This window comes from Carettochelys insculpta, chromosome 1, assembly GCF_033958435.1.
Source record: "Carettochelys insculpta isolate YL-2023 chromosome 1, ASM3395843v1, whole genome shotgun sequence".
Lineage (NCBI taxonomy): Eukaryota > Metazoa > Chordata > Testudines > Carettochelyidae > Carettochelys > Carettochelys insculpta.
Window position 1 is genome coordinate 353,914,622 of NC_134137.1, and position 17,367 is coordinate 353,931,988.

At 40.0% G+C, this 17,367-nt stretch overlaps 1 protein-coding gene across 10 annotated transcripts in view; it reads left to right on the forward strand.

The window, feature by feature from the left end:
- SRPK2 (SRSF protein kinase 2) overlaps positions 1 to 17,367 on the forward strand; it is a 241,489-nt gene that overhangs the window by 136,034 nt on the left and 88,088 nt on the right. For 6 of the 10 annotated variants that reach the window (XR_012648501.1, XM_075016732.1, XM_075016740.1 and 3 more), the window contains 2 exons: positions 8,886 to 8,969; positions 12,031 to 12,182. Coding sequence is in view for 9 of the 10 variants with exons in the window: in XM_075016732.1 (XP_074872833.1) it covers positions 8,886 to 8,969; positions 12,031 to 12,182 (236 nt within the window). In the remaining variant the exon portion in view is untranslated. The remainder of the gene's footprint in view (positions 1 to 8,885; positions 8,970 to 12,030; positions 12,183 to 17,367) is intronic. The other 4 variants (XM_075016760.1, XM_075016767.1, XM_075016711.1 and 1 more) reach the window with 1 other exon arrangement.

Here is a 17,367-nt window from a genome sequence, read left to right on the forward strand (position 1 = left end):
TCCACAGGCATGTCTCCCTATAGCTCCCAGTGGCTGCAGTTTGCTATTCCTGGCTAATGGGAACTGCGGGAAACAGTGTCCGGCATGTCCCTAGGGCCTGTACCACTTTCTGCAGCTCCCATTGGCTGGATATGGGGAACTGTAGCCCCGAGAGCTGCAGGGGTCCATGGCTGCGGACAGTCAATGTAAACAAACTGTCCTGTGGCTCACCAACCAATTACCTTGATGGGCTTCAGGATGTTCCCCACATGTGTTCTTCCTAAATATAACTCCTGAATAGATTGACTTTCCGAGCACTCATGGTGCCCTAGGAACAGTGTTGTACTTGTTCAATTTTTAACTAAAGGTATCATATGTTTTCATCTATCAGTTTGAATCTACATACGAAGCAGATGTTATTTTTTTATGTTGACATTGATGTTATAATACAAATGCTCTAAGATATCACTGATAATATATCATCTAAATTCAGGATATCTCAGCCCCACCATATATTTGGCAAGAGAAATGTGGTAATTATTCAGTTATTGAAATTGGTTGCAGAGAGACCTTTAGAAATCTTGAGGAATTCAAAGTTCTATAAACATAAAAAAGATATATAGAGAGAACAAATGGCACTGTGGCACATTTAAAGAAAAATTCCAACCTGTAATAGTAACGAAGGATGAGTCAGACTTTCTCCTTTTATTGACAGGGCACATTTTCTATAAAATATCAAGTAGAAGGCATTTTTGGGGAATATTATTTAAACAAGCTATTTTTCATAATTTGAACTTGCTGAACTTGAAAAAAATAGTTTACCAAGCTGAATTTGAATATTTCATAATCTATGTGGAGTTCAATATGTAAATAAAATTTGAAAAATTAATAAATTTCTATGATTTTTATTGTACTGCACAGAATTAGCATATGTTGTGCATATTGTGTAGCCATGCATGATTTAACAGTTCCTGTATGTGCAGAAACACTCTGCACTTACAGAGTGCAATGTGTGCTCTAGTGGCATTTCTGCAGCTGCAGCATTGTGATGCCCTCTCTTTGATACTTTCACAGGTAATAAAATTTCTGCACAGCTGTTGGGGATTGGCTCCAATGAGATTAGTTTGGGCACAGCTCTTCCTTGTGGTTAGCACAACCCATTCTTTGGTGAGGGTAATATGGGATTCTTGCAGATTACCTGCATATGGCTGGAATGCAGCTCTTTGCATGTGACAGAGCATAGCATTACTTTTGGGGGGCAGTGCTTCTGGCGACTGGTACTTGGTGAACGGTATCACCTATGCTTTTTTGCAGCTCTCCATTTTAGTTTAACTGTAAGCTCCAGTCTGCTTCCATTCACAATCCAAATATGAATTTAATGGCAGATGCATTGAATTCTAGAAGAGTGACTATGACATAGTAGATGGAGCTGTGAATTAAGTATTAATTCATGTACTCAAAATAGTATTTTTAATTTTACGTAATTCTACTTAAGTTGTTTATCATGGCTAACATCTACATTGCTAATTGTCTAAGTGTAAGTGGAACACTACTACAGAAAGTTTTTTGTGATTCTCAGTAGTACTATTTCTATGCCCAAATATATCAAAACTTTGGGGGGGTAAATGCAGGAAATAAATGGAGGGAAAAGAAACTTTAAAAAAAAATTAAAGCTATTCCTGTTGAACAAATACTTGAAAGAGGTTGAGGGGGAAGGTTCTCTAGAAGACAATGTTCATGTCTTAAATAACTAACAGCTGAGCCATCCTCTCCTGATTCATTCTTGAGTCATTTTTTGACCAAAAAGCTTGGGTGGAGATAATGAAAGGCATGATTGCTAATTATAATACTAAATCTGGCAAGAAAAAAGTGCCTTTTTTTCCAGTGCCTTTTTTTCTCTCTTAACTGCCTAAATAAGTTCTTGTGTGTTAGTATAGTCAGAAGTTGTTCAGGAAAGAACAAGGTTTGTTTTTTAGAAGATACTCTACTTCTTTCATAGTTTTTTAATAATATTATTCCAAAGATAAACTATTCAGAAATATTCTTGCATTTTTGCATCTTCTATCACTATGGGCTCCCACTTTTATTTGTGAACTGTGTGCTGTCATGGTACAAGTTAGTAGTCTCATTCATGAAGAAACCCTCTATTTTAAATGTTTAGTGACTTTCTTTCTAGACTGTGTTAGAAAATGAAGCACGTTGGCATTGTGTAATTATGTTTTCCTGCACTGCCACGTAGATATGCTTCTGCTTTTATCTAGCAAGACCACAGCTAGGCAGGAGAAGACAGTGAAATCATCAGCATAAACAAGGGCTTGAAAATGAACATCACTATCTTCCCTTCAGTCTTAGCATCTTCTGCACAATGCTATAGATCTGAAGAAGTGGGTCTGTCCCACAAAAGCGCATCACCTGATTAGTCTTTAAAGTGGTACATGACTGCTGATTTGTATTGTTAGAATACAGACTAACATAGCTACCTCTCTGTTACATCTTCTAATACAACTAGTTTGTTGTGATAAGATGGAGTCAATAGATAAGATGGTAAAGCACAGTTCTGATGTGACGGTACAGTAGAAGAAGAATGATTGCAAAGTAAAGTTACTGCGAGTTATCCTGTCTAAGCTTTGCAAGGAAATTTAAATGCAAACCAGCACTTTAAATTTGAGATATAAACTGACAAAAGCCACATTCAGTTTTCATTTAACAAGCCATGACATGTTCAAGTTGCAATGTTGTGTGTAATCATTCCAGCACTGCTGGTGCTTTCTCAGAGGATCCTAAGATCTTCATTCTGTCTGGAAAACTATAGTGTCTACTATACTGACAAATAATAGTTAAACTATTATTTTTGAAGATAAATTACTTGGTCTTCCTAAATCTTTTTCAATTAACGAACAATCTTTTAACTCCTGTTGTTGTTCAATGGGTTTCATGCCCTGCAGAGTGAACCCACCATCAATTGTCAGAGTTCTTGTATAGAAGTCAAACAAACCAACCAACCACCACTTTTTTCAGCATAGGTGGAATTATAAGACTTTTGGGTTGTCTTGATGATTTTCTGTAATCTGTGCATGTTATCCATTTGTTGCTTTGTAGATTACCACATTTGCAGTAACACCCTATCACTTCTTATTTGATATATAAGATTCTATGGAATTGAGGCCATTGGAATACCAAAGATTAATCAATGCAGCATTTGAGAAATCTTTTGATTTTACTTTATTCTGTTAAAAATAAATCAAATTTGAGAAATATTTTCAAATGCTCCTTGAGGGGAAAATATGAAAAATGTGCAGAACAAATAATTTCTGTATAGAATTATTCCATCACTGATCTTTCTTTGATTCTCAAACAATTCTTTATTAGCACTGGGAGCTATTGTTAAGAATTGTTTATCTTAAAAACAAGCAAACTAATCTGGATTACATGATTTTTGGCTCCAGCAATTTACTATATGTCATCTAAAAATACACCTTAGAATCCATTTTCAGCACTGATTTGTTGAGATTTTGTCAGTGTCCAATCCTGTTTCCTGTAACTGCCCTTAATACTGCTGTAGATATAGCAATGGATAAAGTATACTTTTGTGTTCTTCAGGACATTAAATTAAATTATCTTTGACTGAGGTGTTGCTTTAAAAGAATTGTCAGTTTTGAAGAATGCCTAGCAGCCCATCAATCTCTCTGCCCTGCCTGACTACTTCACACAGAAACATGGCTGGGATTGACAACCAATCCAAGTTTACTTCAGCTGATGGCTTGGCATTTGGGTGGAGTTTGCATGTTGACAAAATGTGCTCAACATCCATCCTCTGTATGCTTATGGAGAAAAGATGGGACTCTGCATGAGCATTTTAGATTGCAAAATGGAAGATATAAGCTGTCATCTAGTTAATGCACTGAGGCTCCAGATAAGGCAAGTACTGTGTGTTGTGATGGGAGGTCTTCCATGTTCCAAGAATGTCATTCATTTCTCATAGAGGCTCTTATCTAATAGATAGTTGAGGGGCAATCTTGCTCTCTAATGATTAAATCGTGTAATTTGCCTTAGTGGAACACAAGGCAAATCCAAGTTTATTTACTTATGCGGTACTCACTGTGTCCATCTCTGTGATTCAAAATACAGTAGACGAGATTGTAAGTAGACACACACATACACACACACACACACACACACACACACACACACACAGAGTTTCATATGCTGTAGGTTTTGAGGTTAATAATGTTGAGATAACTTAGAGGTTTGAAAGAAACAAGGTGAAAAATGCGTTGTTGAGGCCTCAGGTCTCCAATACATTTTAATGATCATAAGCCTAGTAAGTTTCTTCCATTATATATAAATAAATGAAGTAATTGGAGATACACACATGTCTTGAGAACTGGAGGTCATCTAGTCCAGTCTCCTGCCCTTTCAGCAGGGCCAAGCACTATCCCTCACATCTGTTTGCCCCAATCCCTAAATGGGTCCCTCAAGGATTGAGCTCACAACCCTGGGTTTAGCAGGCCCATGCTCAAACCACTGAGCTATCCCTCCTGCTTCTCTCACCAAGTCCATAGTCTCTGTTTTCCAGAAACTGGAAAGAAGGAAATCTAGGGAATGTCTGACTTGATTACTTGTGCATTCCCTCTGAAGTACCTGGCATTGGCCACAGTTGGAAGAGAGGATACTGGGCTAGAGGAACCTTTGGTCTGATTCAGTATGGTCATTCTTTTGTTCTTATTATTTTTTTTCTGCTTACATATGATGTACACTGGCAGCTGGTGATGGCAGTAGAAATCAGAGCCAGTTGCCATGGCAATGATATGAAGTACTGCAAGAAATGCAAATACTGTATTGTAATCACTTGGTGTGTTGTTCCTTGTATCTTTCTACATGGAAGAAATTCAGACCTACATTTTAAAACATAAAATATATTTCTACTTCTAGCTCTTCTTTTTCCTCAGCCTCATATTTAATTCCTCAAATATGTTTGTCTACAGCAGAGGTGGGGCAACCTGCAGCACAAGGGACATGTGTGGCCCAGCAGGGTTCTGTGTGTGGCCTGCAAAACATTTTGTTTACTATGGCTCATGCACAGGATTTCTAGATTCTTCTGTTTCCTGTCCATGTTGTTATTTTTTCCTACTGGTATAACTAAAGTGACAGGCACATGAAGTGAAAAGTGTGCTGATTGCACACAACAGTGATTATGAGAGCTGTGTACTCCCTTTGCAGCCAGTAGAAGAACTATGGTTCAATCAGCACACCCTGTAAATTTTAGATAGGCAAGTGCAGTTAGCAAAACTACCCTATCCTAGGAGACTGTCTTGGTTATTAAAGTCTTGTGGCCCACTCAGCTGAAGATGGTTCACTCATGTGGCTGACTTACTAGTCTTCATTGCCTATTGTTGATCTACAGAGATGGTATCAGGAGACTAGTTGAGATGTAGCCCAGGGTCAAGTGGGCGCCTGGTGCCGGTAGCAGGGGTTGCACACACACTCCCATTTGGTATCAGGAAGTGGAGAGACATGGACGCAGCCTTTACCACTTCCTGCTGGCAAGTGCAAGAGGCAGTCAAGCCCCCTCTTCCAAACAACTCAGCTAGGAGCTGGGGGAGTGGAGTGGCTAGAGCTGCATTGCTCCACTTTCCATCACATCGACCAGTGAGTGCAGGGGGTCCAACCTCTGCTGCAGATACCAGCTCTCGCAACTAGTCCCCTGGGATGCCCATGAGCTCTGGCCCTGCTGACTGCTAGTCCATTGTTCATCTGCCTGTTGCATTTTTTGGGGTGGGGGTGTTCCCTCATACTGCCATGTGTCTCCCTGAGTTGAAAGAAAGAAGAAGCAGTACCAAAGCATCCATTATTTTTTTATGGATAAATTCAATAACGTGTCAGGTCTACAAATTGTTCATAAATGTTTGCCCTCCCTCTGTAGCAGCGGTGTCCAATAGGACTTCAAAGATCATCACATTTGTGGTTGTTATCTTTCCATATTTGCCACATTTGTGCCCCCCCAATAAAATCCCTCCCTCTCCCCCAGAGCCAAGCACTCCCAGCCCCGCCCAAATAAATGCCTTCCCCTAGAGCCAGGCACACTCTGCCCCTCCCTTCTCTAAATAAATGCCACACTCCTCCCCAAGAGCCAGGCTCCCCTAGCCACCTCTTCTAATTTAATGACAGCAACTCACCAGAGCCGCTGATGGATCTGCTCCTGGAGCCACCGAGGGGGCGGCTGCTGCTGCTGCAGCCACTTGCTTCTCCTACCAAGTGGTGGGGTGCATGTGCGGAGCAGGTGGATGGCACTCCCTGTGTGTGGCTCTGGGGCGGAGCCGCAGTTAAAGGCTCTAAAAGCCACATTTGCCACACTGTGATGTCCCATTCGCCACAAGTAGCAACTGGTGAATATATTGGATGCTGAAGCTGTATAAAGCCTCACTCATTCAGGCTTGTTTTGCTCAAGTAACTTTGTTGTATAGCTGTTTGGTGTTCAGTATATTCTTATTCATCATTTTAAAATATCTCTGTTGTCTTTGTCTGATATAACTTTTGGACACTGTTCTGGGATCTCTGTTTTTCTTTATTAAAACTCTTCATGTGATGTGGGAATAAGAAAAGTCAAAAATTAGCAAATCAAAAAGATCACTTCAAATGGTTCATCTTGTAAGAGATTCTCTCACATTGTCTGTGAAAGAGAATAGTAAATGTATTTATCCATAGGTAATTTTTCCTTATCTGAAGTGGACACCTCATATCCCAGGAGACTCCACGTGGGCCATTATCAAATTTTGCATTACAGTCAATCTGGAGGGGGAAATACCTTCATAATTTTTTTCTTTTGGCACATTCCTACAGAGAAAGAGAGAGAGGAAGTTTGTGGTCTGACTTTGCTGTTATTCTTCGTTTTCATTTTTGTATAACAAGTGAATAATATCAAGTATCCTTTCTGGAGATAGATAATTTATTGTAAAGGTATTAGAATTTATTGTTTTGTCCTCTTAGCTTGGGCAATTGGCAAGAGAGTGAAAGGGAGTCATTTCTCTGAACATCTCCACCTCTTGGTAGCACAGTCTTAAGGACAGGGATTTTTTGGTTTGTTTGTTTGTTTGTTTGTTTTTGGTGTTCTTATGTTTTTTAAAAAGAGGAATCTCCACTCTTGAGAGCTGAGGAGGATTAATTAAGTTATAATGAATAACAGTGTGCAGGGTTTCCATGTGGAAGGAAAAAGTTACAATATGTGAATATTGTTTTAGTATGTGTTTGCTGGAGTTGTATTTGAGATGTCATGAAAGTTCAATAATGTTAATAATCTTAAGTTAGAAATCTTATTATGTTACATAGAAAGTTTGATGGTGCTACTTTAAAAATATTAATTCAAGTTAGCATATTTGCTTTTTGTTATAAATTATAACTTTAGCATTTTCACTTTTTAATGCCAAAGATGCTTAAGTCCACTTAACAAATGTAAGTAAAACATTTAAAAAACTAGCATTTCAGTAGTCTGTATAGTTACAAAAAACTCAATAACTAATTGTATATTGATTTCATTCATCTCAAAGAAGGATACAAAAATAGTTTTCATAGCATCCTATCATTCAATAATAGGACATGCAAAAGTGACACCATTAGTGCTCCTTCTTAAGCACTGGCATGGCTGAGTACCGTGAAAGAATGTAGCAAAGAAAGAACAAAATTTAATATTGGTAAAGTTAGTTTAATAAAAACTGATGAAAATTCAGGCAGCCAAATAAAGTGGTTAGATGGAGTCATCAGGTTTATGGGATTTATAGCATGCGTTCAATTAAAAAAATGAAAGTGGGAAAGTGTTTTCATAGTCATGCAGGTATTGTGCCTCCCCATCCTCTTCTCAGGCAGCAAATAAATTTAACCCTTACATGGATGTCAGTCTTACTGGCTCCATAGACTAAACAGAGCTTTAAATCAACACTTCATTCCTTAGAAGTAATATTCTTAATAGCCAGATTAAAAACTATTTCAGGACTCTTCCTTCCATCCTTCTTTATTCCAACTGTTGGTAATATAACATACATAAAGGCCAATAAGAGCAACCTATTCTTGAATTCTCACCTAGCAAATATAATAAGCTTTGCAAACATAGAAGAAATCCCTTCTGAAAACCAATACAGTAGTTTTGGAAAAGTCTCAAATGAAGCTTCTTTTTATTAGACTATTAAAATAACTGCTTTTCAAATTCTGAAAGTATGGACTCCTTTTAGGCATTAGGAGAGGGTTCTTTATATCACTTGGTGTTTACTTCAAGATGAGTAATGAAAAACAGTCCTATTTGTGAGAACTCTCAATTTTCTCAAAATGCTGTCAATATCTGGTGCAGAATTTGAACAGTAGCTTCTTGATGGTAACTGGCTGTAGATTCGTGGTGCCTTGTCATCTTGCAAAGTTTTGTCTCTCAGAGACAGGGTCTTAGTAATGTATTTCTAAATGTTATAGTGCTGGAGCCCTGCTCATCCTCTACCTGCCCTCCATTTCTGCCTTCACAGCTGTCCCCAGTCCGATTCTCCCTTACCCATTCTTACCACTCTACTGTCCCCTTCATATATGCCCCACTACTCTTTCCCTCACCTCTCCTCCTTCCCTCACCTATCACCTTCCCCAAACACATTTGACTTCTGCGCCAATACTCTGCTCTTCTTGCCCCTTGACATAAGTGTTTGGTAAAAATATTCTTTGGTGGATTATATTCAAACCAGATATTATCGCCATGTTCTCTGAAATATTATCCAGTGTGAAATCTCCTGGCTGAAGTGAATTACTACAGTTTGTAGAGTCATAACATCCAAATGCTGAATCCAAAGATTCAAAAATATGTCCTCGTTACCTGACTTACTGTTTTCAGGTATGCCAGCCAAGTGCAAGTTCATGATTGTGCATTTGTTTTCTAGCTCATCAGTCTTAATGTTGAACTGTTTACAGTCCTTGACCCCGGTATCCAAAATGGCCTCATGTCCAGAAGATGAAGTTTCAAGGTTTGTGACATGGAGCTTTACACTGTGATTTCTTTTTAAAAAAATGGATTAGAGGTTTTTGTCAACATCCAGCTGGGCTTGAATGGTATTTTTTCATTTACTTTCAAGAAAAAAAAAAACGGTTAGGCCTTTGGAGATGGTAGAGTTCAGCTACATTAATTGATCTTGTAGTAAGATTAATAGTGATTGGCTGAGGATGTTTTTGTGAGATCAAGTTCTGTTTTAATCAGAAATGGCAATACAGAGATGCATGATGCTAACAAATACAGTAAAGGAATAAAAATTAATCCCGTTCCTTGAAAGAAATATTTGGAAACACGATTGCTATATGTTGATCCTTACAAATCTCTGGATATCTACTTTGTCTGTGGCCCATGTTTACAGATTATAGATTAGGTGCAGATACAAATTTTATACTTGTGCAGACTCCAGCAATATGACTTATGCATGCATTTTTCCTTGCTGTATTTTTGTTCTCTCAGTCATATCCTTAATTTTAAAAAATTGTTAACTTCCGTCTAACACTTAGCAAGAAAGAGGTTGAAACATATTCAGAATTATCTTTCTAAATCTCAGAATTTACTGTAATAACACTTCTTCCATTTGTGTCTGGAGGAGGTGGGGGGGGATATTTGATACTAATGCAAGTTCTAATAATATTGCTTAGGGCAAAAGCATAGCAGCTGCTATGCAGGCTGTCCCATATTGCCAGTCAAACTTATTTCTGACCAACTGTACTTTGCTATTCCAAATGCTTTATTTTCTTAGACTTTATATTGTGCAAAAATGTGAAAGGATGCGTGTTGTGATATAGGTCTATGTAGGGCTAAGATAAATCTACATAAATAATTCTGCATTATAAAGCTATGTTTCCAGAGCTGAAAAGTTCACGTTACACTAATCAGAGAATCATAGAATACTAGAACTGGAAGGGAGATTATTGAGTCCAGTCTAGATCAGTGCTTCTTAAACTTTTTGAGACCATGGAACACCAAACAATAATAATTTTTAAGGGAAAACCTATGAAAATTTTCTTTAAAAAAAAATTGTTGCCAGACTCCCACCCAACACCCTCCAAAAAAGGAAGAAAAAAAAAAGCCGAAAAACAAACAGGAACATATGCAGGAAAAACAAAACGAAGTAATTTAATCTGTTATTGTAGCAATATAGAAGTATAAGTATCTTGTTTTAATAATGGAAAATATATACCATCAGTATATGATATCAAAAAAGTGTCAGATGCTTGCAGCACATCTGTGAGTTGTTCACAGAACATCGTTTACGAAACATTGATCTAGATAATTTCTGACAGATGTTTATCTAGCCAGCTCCTAAATATCTCCAGTGGAGGAGATTCCACAGTCTCGCTGCAATTTATTAGTGTTTAACCACCCTGACAGGAAATTTTTCTTAGTGTCCAACCTAAATCTCACTTGCTGCAATTTAAGTCCCGTTCTCAACTGTTAGGCCTAGCTCAAAATAACTTATGCAATTTGCGGTGTGCAAATTGCATAAGTTATTTTGAGCTTCCTTATTTTGAACCCAGTGAAGGCTACATCTGCACCTGCCAAAGGTTACCGGGAGTGAAACTGCTCAAAATAGCCCTGTATCCCAAACCAGAAACTGTAGTATAGCCTTAGACTTATTGTTTTAATGGAGAGACACTGAGACTGAGTCTACACTTGCCCCCAACTTCAAAGGGGGCATGTTAATCAGGGTAATGGGAGATTACTAATGAAGTGCAAAATTTTGTGGAGTAAAGGCACTTTAAAGTAGTGTGGTCACTTCGAAGTGCCTGCAGCTACATGCATGCCAGCACTTTGAAGTTTGACACTTCGAAGTTGCCACGAGGAAGAATTAGTCTAAAGAAGTAATTAGTAATCTCCTATTGCCCTGATTAACATGCCTTCTTCAAAGTTGGGGTAAGTGTAGAGAAGCCCTGATAATTTAAATGGGGTCTGTCAGAGGCCTAGGATTTGCTGCAAATGTGAAAATAAGTGTAATTAGTTATGTCTGATGATGGAAGGCTCTGCTCAACCTTACCTATAACAGTGAGATATGTCACTGATCTCTTTGTTTACAAATAAGATGTTCTATATATTTGTAAATAGGTAAACAGCCCCCCCCGTAACATCGAACTATTGAGAGACTACCACCCCCCCCACAAAAAAAAGAAAAAGAATATTAGTAGATAGGTACCTTCAAAATGTCTTCTTTTTCTTAAATACGTAGCTGGAGACAATGAAAATGTGAAAATCTCATAAGACAGTAGAACTTCAAAATATTAATTGTAATTGTCCTCATTGATATGTGAAATGTTTTCTGCATAGCTAAACCAAGAAGGCATCTCACTTGTAGGATATTTCTGATCTTCAGAAGCTGGAACATTTGTTAGAAATACTGGATGTTTTAACAGTTGAGTTTTAAAAACCTATTTGGTAAAAATCTGTGATTCCATTGCTTATCTTGAGCAAAGGCTAGGTAGAAGGCTTGGTATCTTATTGCTATTCACTAGTAGTTGCTCCTTCCATATTGAGGTAATTAGCTACATTACTGATAGAAAATAGATATGCAAAAAGCCTGTTGAGTCGTCTAGTGTATTTCAGTAGCCTTTGAAGGCTTGTTCCCTGCATCAAGTTCTTTAAACTTTTTTTATTTGCTGTCACAGAGGAAATTTGGTACAACTTGTGCATGTTGATCATCTTTGAGGAATATTCTTTCTTGACTCCAAATACATAATATTCTAAAAATATGTGTGTTATTTTATATATTGGTTAGTAATTTGTAATGTTTCTGTGTCTAACTATAATTGATACTGTAAACATTTGATGTGCTGTTTTAGTGTAATGGTCTACTTTTCTATGAAAGCTGTAGCTCCTCTTTGTAGTTTTACTTCCATGCATTTTTTGGAAATACCTAAGGCATTATCAGATAATATAAAGCATAATTAGGGAAATGGATGGGATTTATTTCAATAAAATTTGAAAGATGGATTTTGTGGCTAAACCCCTCAACTAGCTTCCTGAACAATCTTTCTCAAAAATGTACTTCTTTTTTTCAGGCCAGAGCCTCAACAGAAAGCTCCATCTGTACCTCCGCCTCCACCTCCGCCCCCACCGCCGCCTCTGCCAGAGTCAGCACCACCAGAACCAGAGGAGGAGATTCTGGGATCTGATGATGAGGAGCAAGAAGACCCTGCAGATTATTGCAAAGGTTAGTATAATTAAGCACTATGTAAAGTGTTAACTATTAAATGTCTAATAGCCCCTGACAAGTTGGACTCTCAGGAGCCACTTGAATGGTCTTCTTTAGAGTAAAGCATATATTTTTGTGTGTTAGAGGCAGTGGTATCCTAGTGCTGGTCCTAGGTTATGAAATTCCTACTGCAAAAACCCGGGATATGTCTACACTAGAGAGACTATAGGGGAAAACCGTCACTGTAGCTATGCCTGTATAACCCTATAATACATGTTACCTATCTGAATGATGGTAGGCAGTGTTTGTTTTGGGTTTTTTTTGTAAAAGAGGAGTCAGTACAGTTTCTTGCCCCTTCATCCCCACCTCTCCAACCCCCACTCCCCCGCCTGGGTTCCCATGGCTGGGGCTGCCAGAGGGGTAGTTGTGGGCTCCAGCTCCTGACCCCTGCTGCTGTGGGACAAGCGTGAGCTCCATCTCCCAGTCCTGCTCTGCTGCAGGGTGTGGGGGCTCTGGCTCCCAGCCCCACAGCAGCTCTCCCAGCCTGCCCCTTCCCCTTACCCCCCCGCTGCTGCGGGGTCAGCTGGGTCTCTGGCTGTCAGTCCCAATGCTGCTGCAGGGCTGGTGAGGGCTCTGGCTCCCAGCCCCATGACAGCCTTCTGGTGCCCCCACTGCTGTGGGACTGGTGAGGGCTCCCAGTCCCCTCACAGTTGCAGGGCTGGTGGGAGCTCTGGCTGCCACATTCTTCTTACCTTTGCCACATCTGCTAAGCAGTTACTGACGTGTGAGAGTACTGTCCCTCTTCCCCCATCACTGCTTACTATACCTAAAGAGTCCGTGGTGAGGGGACATGGTCACAGTCCTTTTGAAAGTCCCAGTTTATTATGTATACTGGATCATGCTCATTGACTGTTTCAAAGGATGGCAATAGATGAGTGAGGCATGATTTCCCTTTATGAAAGCTGTGTTGGTTCTTCCCCATCGTGTCATGTTCATGTGCCTTACGATTTGTTTACTGTTTCAGCCAATTTGTGTGGTACTAAAGTTAGTCTTACCTGGCTATAGTTGCCGGGATTGTCTCTGGAGCCTTTCTAAAAGCCAATGTTACATTAGCTATCCTCCAGTCATCTTATACAGAAACTGAATGAAATAATAGGTTACGTGCCTCAGTTAGGAGCACTGCAATTTCATATCTGTGGTCCTTCAGAACTTTTCAGTGAATTCCATCTGGTCCTGGGCACTTACAACTCTTGAATTGTATCAGTTTGTTTCTAATCCTTTTTTGTTGACACCTCAAGCAGATCTGCTGACTAAAGAGACAGGCTCAGGTTTGGGAATCTTCCTCATAAGTGAAAATCAGTATATAGAATTAATTTCTTCTCAATGACCTTGTTGTCTTTTTGTGCCCCTTTAGCATAGAACATCCAGATGCTAATTGTCCCTGCTGATTGTTTGGCAACTTTCCATTTCTTTTGTAATTGTTATTATTATTTGTTGTATAGTTTGTGTGTCTTTTGCTAGTTGCTTTTTGATTTTTTTTTATTTGTCTGTGAGGGTGAAAGTAACTTAAAATTCTTGCAGGTGATCTTGTATTTTACCTCATGGGGGGGTCTCAAGAAAGTGGGTTGCCGGGGACTGTGATATGACAATACTTTTAAGCAATTTAAATATTGAGTGTAAAGCAGTGGGGTAGGTATTTGGGAGGATGCAGGAGTCGGGCTCAGTTCAGGGGCTCAGGTCAGGAGACTGGGCATGTGCAGAGGAGTGCACGACTTGGGACAGATGGTTGGGGGTTGTGGGCTTAAGGCAGTGGGCTGGGTCTGTGTGTAGGGGCACTGGAATCAGGGTTGGGGTATGTGAGGAGGAGTTCAGGGTGAAGGTTTGGAGGTGGGTGGGTATAGGAGTCAGGACTGGAAAGTGTGAGGGGCTCAGGGTGTAGGGTTGCAGTGTGCCAGAGCTTTTCAGAAAAAGTTGAGTGTGAGGAGGGACTCTGTGTAGAGAGCTGGAGGATGAGGGATGCAGGAGTCAGGGTTAGGGGCATAAAGGGACTGAGGGCAGAAGTCTGAAGGTACAGGAGTCAGGGGATAGTGAGAGGTAGTGAGGAGGGGATCAGGGCAATGGGTTTGGGGATGTTTGTTATACGGGCAGTGCAGGGGGAGCAAAAACACCTCCTGCCTCCAAAGATTCATAGAATCATAGAACACCAGAACTGGAAGGGACCTCAAGAGGTCATCAAGTCCAGTTCCCTGCCTCTCATTAGAACCAAGCACCCGATAGGTGTCTAGCTAACCAGTGATGGAGATTCCACAACCTCCTTAGGTAATTTATCCCAGGACACTGCATGCTCTTCCCCTCTCCATCACGCTTGGGGAGTGAGAGGAAAGTACACTGTCTGAGTTACTCACTCCTCTGCCTGCTGCCCGTATCCAGCCCAGAGTGAGGGGGATGCACACAAGCTGTGTACTTTCCCTCTGTTCCCTGACATGACAGGAAGGGAATCAGCAAGAGCATTGTGGTAGGGATCTCTGGTGAAGTTTCAGTCCCCAGTCTACTCTAAATGGCACCCTGAGAGTGAAGGTGGTTTGGGGTTGGGGCAGTCCTGAACCAGTGGATGGGTGTGCCCCCAGCAACCATTTAACCTAACTGGCTGCCTGCTGCTTGGTGTGGTAGCCTGCAGGAGAGTCTCTGAAGCCCAGTTGGAAGCACGCCCCCCTGTCTCCTGCAGCAGAGCACCCCAGCACTGGCTTGCTCCTTCTAGCCACAGTGGGGCATTTGGACATACTGTCTTACTTTCATCTCTGCTTGCCTGATTTTATTTTTACACTTGATTTCCCAAAGTTTGTTCTCTTCTGGTTGCCTTAGCAGTTTTTAATGGCTGTCTATTTGTCTGTAACCCCCTCTTTTACATTGTTATTTAGTCATGTTGGTGCTTTATTGGCCTTTTTGCTGGTTTTTATTCTACTACTGCAACTACTTATCCCTCAGATTCCTCATGGAGCATAGGTCATCTACAGATTTCCTCCACTTCACTCTGTCTGGAACAAAAACTTCTAGTTGGCTCCTAAAGTACCCAGTTGTTGTCCTTTAATCTCAGTAGACCTCCTCCATGTTGTCTGATGGCTTCCTCTTTTGCGTTTTCCTTGCGAGTTCCATGTGAGAGCTCGACGGACTATGCTGGATGATGGTTTTCTAAGAGTGTGGCCTAGCCATTCCCACTTCCTATCCTTTATTTCAATGTCAAGTGGTCCTTATCCTGCTCTATTCCAAAGCTCCTCATTTGTGACGAAATCTTGCCATTTGATGTGAAGGATGTACCTCAGGCATCTGTTTATGAATGTGTGTAGCTTGCGATTTAAAGACAGTTTAGTATGCCAAGTCTCACATCCTACAAGAGCACAATCTTAACATTTGTGTTGAAGGTCCACAGTTTCATCTTTGCAGATATTATTTGTGAACTCCATATGGGACAGAGAGTCTTGAATGCAGGTGTTGCTTTCGCTATCCTGGAATTGATATCCTTATCTCTTCCTCCGTCTATGCCCATAATATTCCCCAAGTAGGTGAACCGCTGATCTACTCCCAGTGTGATGGTGATGGTGTTGAACTGATTGATCCTTATATCTTGGTCTTTCCCTAGTTAATGTTCAGTCCAGTCATTGCGGCAGTTTTGTCTAGTGTTGTGACCTTTTCTTCCATGCTTTCATGTTGGTGTGAAAGGAGGGCAACATCATCGCAAAATCTATGTCCTCTAGCTGCTTGAAAAGTGTCCACTGAATGCCTCATTGATGGCCATTTGTTGTCCTGTTCATAATCCAGTCCATTGTGATCAAGAACAGGAAAGGTGACAATAGGCACCCTTGTTGCACTCCCGACAGTATGTTGAAGGATTCTGTCAAGTTAATAATTTTGGATGGGATGCCATGGTGTTGCAGCAGTTTCCACAAAATGTCTCTATCAGTGCTGTCAAAGGCTTTTACAAAGTCAGTGAAGGTTATGTACGGAGGGAGCTCTACTTAAGCGACTTTTCTGTGATTACTCTGAAAGTTTCTATTTGGTCAGTACAGGACCTCTCCCTTCAGAAGCCAGACTGTTCTTTTCTGAGCTGTTTATACTTCGGTATCACAGTGTCCTATTGATTGTCATCGTTCCACTGAGTTCCTGTGATCACTAATGCAGTATCTTCACTGAAAACCAAGCACTCATGTTCACCCATTTTAATATTTAGACTTCTAGGTTATGTCTACACTGCAGAGATCTTTTGAAAGAAGCCCTTCTAGAAGATCTCTTCTGAAAGAACTTGTTTCTAAAGAGCTCATCCACACACATAAAAGCGGCTCAAAAGAGTGATCTACTCTTTTGAAAAAAGGGTATGGACGCAACTCCCACTCTTGTGAAAGGACGGGCCAGACATTGAAAAATCAGGCCCCATGAGACCTGCCCTTTCCAAAAAGGTCCTGCAGTGCATCTACACACATTGTCTTTTGAAGTGGCATGCCCTTCCTGAAATGGGAGTGGAAGAGCACTTTCAAAAGGGGTGCTGCATTGTTTCAATTTACTTTTGACAGAATGCTTTTTGTGCCTAGACATTCTGCTGGATCTTTCGAAAGGGCCCCCTTTGTTCAAACAATCTTTTGAAAGAGCTTGTTAGTGTAGATGCAGCCCTGGAGTTTGTATCCAAGCACTTAATATACTTGAAATGTGCTCACCTTAAACGTGCTGTACTTAAAGTGCTTTTCAAGGATATTTAACTTTCACAGTGTTTGCTTACTTCTTAATAATATAGTCTGATATCTAAAAAATGTATAGATGATCTACCTGTTTGTCGTGTTACATATTCACAATAGCATGTGAATGTGCAAGTCTTTGCTTGCTATTTTAGCTTTTGACTACAAAATACATGTATCTTTCATATGCTGTCTTCAGCTGAATCTGCATTTTTGATGACTCTCACCCATGTTATTAGCTTTCTTTTTCAGATAACCTCCAGATAACCTTCAGCTAACATTTTATTAATTTTTATTTTATCATAAAAACTGTATTTTAACAGCAAGTCATGAAAATGCAGCCATGTCAATGCATCTACATCATACAACACTTGATACTGTGCTAATCCAGGTCCTAACAATTAAAATACTACTGTGACTGTTAAAACTGTATGACAGAAGCTTGAAAATATATTCTAAATATTATCCAATATTGGTGT